The sequence below is a fragment of the Panicum virgatum genome, chromosome 1N, assembly GCF_016808335.1.
Source record: "Panicum virgatum strain AP13 chromosome 1N, P.virgatum_v5, whole genome shotgun sequence".
Lineage (NCBI taxonomy): Eukaryota > Viridiplantae > Streptophyta > Magnoliopsida > Poales > Poaceae > Panicum > Panicum virgatum.
Genome location: NC_053145.1, coordinates 1,766,603 through 1,771,957, shown reverse-complemented (window position 1 = coordinate 1,771,957; position 5,355 = coordinate 1,766,603). Strand labels below are relative to the sequence as shown.

Below are 5,355 nucleotides of genomic sequence, written 5' to 3'. Positions count from 1 at the left end.
GGGAGTGGCCCGCTTGAGTGGCTCACGTCTCGTTTAAAATTGGTTTTTCTAGAAACTTGGTTTAGGGGGCTCGCACTGTGTTTTGTGCTAGCTACTCTCCATAAGGACCGTATGTCATTAGAGCGACAACCTGGAACAAACGCGCAACCACAAGACTAGAATGGGACGGTCTTGGCTTACTAATTAGGTCTTTTTGGTTAGGAGTAACTTACCTGCGGGGCAGGGGAGGTAAGCTTCAATGGTCCCTACTCCTCCGGCTTGGTCTATGCTTGGTCTGTGCACCTGTGTCTTGTACCCCCGTGAAGTGGGCCCCATCGTCGCCGATCCACCCTCGCGGTTACTCCTTACCAACGAGATTCTTTGTAACGGCCTCGTAGTGAGTTGCTAGCCATCTCACCTACGGAAGTGTGATGAACAACTAGCATAGCTCACGACTTGTGGGTAAAGATGTGCAACCTCTGCAAAGTGTAAAACTGGTATACTACCGTGCTCACGGTCATGAGCGGCCCGGATCCTCCTTTTGATTAGTGGGGTTACATTGGTGGTTTCGGTTTGGTTCTCAGTAGTATCATGATTAATTTTGATTAATTACTATGTAACTGGGTGTATGGTAACTCATCAACTTGTAATAATTAGTTTTAATAAAATTTTGCCAAGATTAAAAGCTAATGCAGTTGAGTCAGCCAACCTTAGAGCCTCATAGTTTGTGTTATACTTGTTGAGTACAAGTTGTGTACTCACACTTGCCTCCTCTACTCTTTTTCCTCTTGTTCTTTTTGGGGATACTCTACTGCTGCTCAGTTCCTGCCAACGCAAGGGAGTTCACTCAGAGCTACCAGGAGTACAAGGACTTCTAGGCGTTCGTCTCCCAGTCGACATCCCTGTGGTGCTCAGCTTCCGAGAGACTTCATATATGTTTTACGCTTCCGCATACTCTGTATCAGACATTTTGTCATTAATGTAATAAATAACATTCGTACTCACTTTATTATATCTTTTTACGTGATATGTGATGTGATATACTGTTCATTTTATTGTATATATGTGTGACTTGATCCTGGCACATATATGATTGCTCGGTTTATGTCCTTTTATAAACCGGGTGTTACAATATGACAAACTATCCTGCATACGCTTGCAGGGCCAAACTGATTCGTCCATGAGTGCCGAGTTGAGACAGGTTGCCGATGTTTTTAGCTACAGGGTCAAGTCATTTAACGTTTATGACGTGAACGGATATCGCTTCCACACAATGACATACGAGTATTACGGCGTTTTTACGCCAGGTCAAGACGGAGTCGAGTATTACGGAAGAGTTGAAAAAATATACGAACTCAAGTTTCATGGTTCTATACCGCTCACTCCAGTCATTTTCAAATGCCATTGGTTTGATCCAACATTAACAAGACATACCCCTAGTGTTGGCCTAGTCGAAATTCGACAGGATTCAATGTTACAAGGCAAAGATGTGTACATTGTGGCTCAACAAGCCATACAAGTTTATTATCTCTCATACCCGTGCCAAACCGACCACCGTCTTCGGGATGTTGTGTATAAAGTATCGCCGCACGGCAAACTACCTCTCCCAAACAACGAAGATTACAACAATGATAGAGAGTTTTTACAAGAAGAGGGGCTACAAGGGAGTTTTGAGATAGACTTATCCGACGAGATTGGAATGGAAGTCGACAATGAAAGGGAAGTTGACGAGGAAGGTGGAGATGAGGTTCAAAATATTCAGGACTTACAATTACTAGAGCGACTATGTTTAGGCAGAGACAGTGAAGACGACATTCCTCCTTCGGATTCTGCTGGTTATGTTGACATAGCTGATAGTGATGATCAGGATTACGATCCAGCTAATCTTGATTATGATGACTACTTCTAAAACATGTAGGACTTGCAATATTTAATATATATTATGTTAATTTGTAGTTATATTTTCTTTATTTTCATTTATTTGCAAGTATTGTTTATCCTGACTAATTCGTTCACTCCTTTTGATTTCAGGTAACTAAACAAAGATGCCTGGTGGTCACAAGATGACTTGGCTGAGCTCCTTGTACAGAGGCAGTGGTGGGGGAGGCGGTAGTGGGTCCGACGCACCCGAGGGGTCCGGGAGCCGTAGTGTTCGCAAAGGTGGTGGAGGAGGGGGAGGGAAAGGGAGACGGAGAGGGAGGGGTCGAGGAGGAGGTAGTGGGAGTGGTGGAGGAGGTAAGGTGAGGAGGGGGAGGAGGGAGAGGACCCCTTCTCCTGTAGAGGACGAGGAGGAGGAGGAGGAGTTGGAGAGGGTGGAGGACCAGGGGAGCGAGGAGGAGGAGCACGTGGAGGGGGAGGAGGAGGAGGCCGAGGAAGGGGCGGCAGGAGATGAGCGGGTGGTGTGGTTGCGTGGACCGTCGCAACTCCCGCGCGTCCGATACCTCTAGCGAGACGCCCGATGATTCGGCCACTAGAGCCTAAGTAAGTATGTTAGTACTTATTTATTATGCATTACATATATTTAAAATTGCAATACTAACTAAAATATTACCTTAAACACTCTTGCAGGGGGTGGTTTTTTGTGCAGCCTGGTGAGCACAAACGGAAGCCCAATGGTATCTTGGGTCTTTCGTGCCGGCTGCACTTCCCCGGGCTCGTGATGCATGCCGGGGTGCTGGAGCCGGCATACACGTGGGACCACTACATGGCCAGCCCAGATGCTACTGATCGCGAAAGAAGGAACTTCACCACCAAAGCGAGGCGGGTGGTCGGGGTGTTGTGGGTAAGTCATCCTCGCACTAAAATGGTTGAAATATCGCATTCTGTTTCGATTTTTGGAATAATGATTGCAATTATCTAGTGGGTATATATGCAGGATTTCTACAGGTGCGAAGAAGGCTATGAGGCCCTGGCAAACGAGCTGGCTCACCAGGCTTGCTACAAGCTGGTGAAGGACATGCACTACGAGGCGCGTGTCCAGACCGTCGTTGTGTACTGCGCCGAGTTCGAGAAGATGAGTGTCAAGAAACCAGCCGCAAGGGACATCTTCCTCACGCGAGACTAGTACTTAATTGTAAATAAATGTCATCTCTACTCATTTATCTTGTATTTGATATTACAATATGTCATGCACTTCATTACGTTTAGGTGCCTCCGAACTGGTGCGCAAACAAGGCCGAGTGCTGGTCTATGATGGTGGACAAGTGGATCAGCGAGGATTGGGCCCGCCAGCACGCCTTATGCCGGGAGCGCCGTTTGATGATGCCGGGTTCGGCACATCATCAAGGGAACCTTAGCCTCGGCGAGTACAAGAATACTTAGGTAAGTTCACTAATTTCTTCATTCTTTCTAAAGCTATATTTTTAATTCTTACTAATCATCTTGTTGACTTCTTGACAGTCGGAGTCTCATCCAGGCCAGTCTTGCAATGCCTTCACGGCGTACGCCATGTCTCACATGGGCAGGGCAACGTCGGACATGGCCTACAACCCGGCGGCTCCACCAGAGGCCTACACAAACCCAAGCATCGACGCGCGCATCAATGCGTACACGGAGGTGGGAAGGGCGCTCCACGGGGAGACTTGGGATCCAACCACCGCGCCACTCTCCGGAGAAGCCATCATGAGGGCGGGACAAGGGAAAAAGCACGGGCGGTACTTGATCGCCAACAGCTTGGTCGACACGGCGAGTACGCCCAGTCTCTCGCAGCTTAGGGCAAGTACCACCGACTCGACCCCGCCCATACGCCCACGGCCTGAGACTTCAGTGGCCAGCGTGCTCCAGAGACAGGTTAGTTTAGATTTAGTTGCCGTTCTATGATTAAAATGAAACTTTGCTTCGTACTGTAACATGGAGGTTTAAATCTTGTAGGCCGAGATGGAGGCAAAGTTTGAGGAGGAGAGGAGGTGCCGAATGGAGATCGAGGCCAAGCTGGAGCAGGAGCGGAAGCTGAGGGAGGAGCAGTCAGTTATGTTGCACAGCATGGTCACCTGGATGTAAGGACTTGGCGGACTTGGCGCGTCGATGAACTATGCGACGTCGCCTCCTCCCTTCGCCTTACCAGCTCAGCCTTACTTTCGTGCAGGACCTTCTGACACTCCCGTGAGTATGCTTTGTTTGTAGATATTAATTATTATATCTTTGTTATTCTTACTCATTTTATGTGTTTCTATTTGCAGAATCAGTCGTGGAACGCATCGAACGACCCTCCTCCGGACCAGAACTCGCCGGCGGCCCCATGGCAATCTTGGCCACCCCCCTCCATCTAACCGTGAGTGATTTGTAGTACCCTACTGGACTTGCGATGTGATGGACTTGTAGTACCCTTGTGGACTTGTGATGTGATGCGATGGACTTGTATTCGGACTCTATCTATGTGATGGACTTTTAGACTCGTTTTATGTGATGTGATGGACATTATCTTGTGTTATTTGTATCGATGCTGTTGTCGCAATTGACAATTATATATTTGTCTTTATAACTGCCTGTAATGACCCCTGCATTTATATATATATTTATTGTATTTGTATCGAAAAACAGAGAAAAAAGAAGCAAAAAAAAAGACCACGTTGCCGAGTGCTTAAGCCAATACACTCGGCAAAGTGGCCTTCCACAGGATAGCACGTGGCCGCTTTGCCGAGTGCTAAAACCCTGGCACTCGGCAAAGTTTCAAACGTTTGCCGAGTGCCAGGATCCAGCACTCGGCAAAGTGGCCACGTGGCGCCACCCTGGGCCGGCACTTTGCCGAGTAGTAGATGCTAACTTCTTAAGCAAATTTGGCATCTTTTCCGGTACGGTGGATCTCCGTGTTAGAATTGCCAAATCAAACATTAGAAGCACGTAACCCAGTATCTTTACATAATTTAGTTCATGACAGATCAAATTAATACGGAATAGTTTGGTAAATATTATGTATATTTATTACATTATCCGTAGCATTGAAGGGCACTATGCTAGTTATATTCTATAATACTAGCAATTTAATGTACAAGGCGTGATTCTCAAGGAGCAGATAACTCACACATGTCACATGGGTTCTCATGGATATATGGAGCAAACTAATACTCCCTCCTTCCCCGTTTATAAGGCATGGTGAAACATGACACGGTCTTTTAAACAACACTTTGACCATTTATTTATCATATATTATATCACTTTTGATTATAAACTTATAATCATTGTAAAATATATTTGATTATGAATCCAATCATATGAAATTTGCATTATAAAAATAAAAATTTAATAGTCAAATTATTAGTCAAAGATGACAAGGTTTGAATCTTGATATACGTGTATGCCTTATAAACAGGGAAGGAGGGAGTAAAGCTTCAAAGCAGCAGCATCCTCATGTAGTCCTCCAGGACTGGGAGCTTCTGC

General features: G+C 46.2%; 1 protein-coding gene and 1 pseudogene across 2 annotated transcripts; one reads left to right on the top strand and one right to left on the bottom strand.

Annotated features, from left to right (window-relative positions):
* The first annotated feature begins 3,391 nt into the window (after positions 1-3,391).
* Positions 3,392-4,420, top strand: LOC120654480. 2 transcript variants are annotated; one of them, XM_039932019.1, is made up of 3 exons: positions 3,392-3,693; positions 3,850-4,080; positions 4,158-4,420. In XM_039932019.1, the coding sequence occupies exons 1-2, from the start codon at positions 3,427-3,429 to the stop codon at positions 3,976-3,978; spliced, it is 396 nt and encodes a 131-aa protein (XP_039787953.1). In that variant the 5' UTR covers positions 3,392-3,426; the 3' UTR covers positions 3,979-4,080; positions 4,158-4,420. The 2 variants fall into 2 exon arrangements, with proteins under 2 accessions (XP_039787953.1, XP_039787952.1); XM_039932018.1 differs by having other exon boundaries at positions 3,392-3,768.
* Positions 4,421-4,831: 411 nt separating this feature from the next.
* The window catches only part of LOC120654479, a 13,785-nt pseudogene continuing 13,261 nt past the window's right edge, over positions 4,832-5,355 (bottom strand).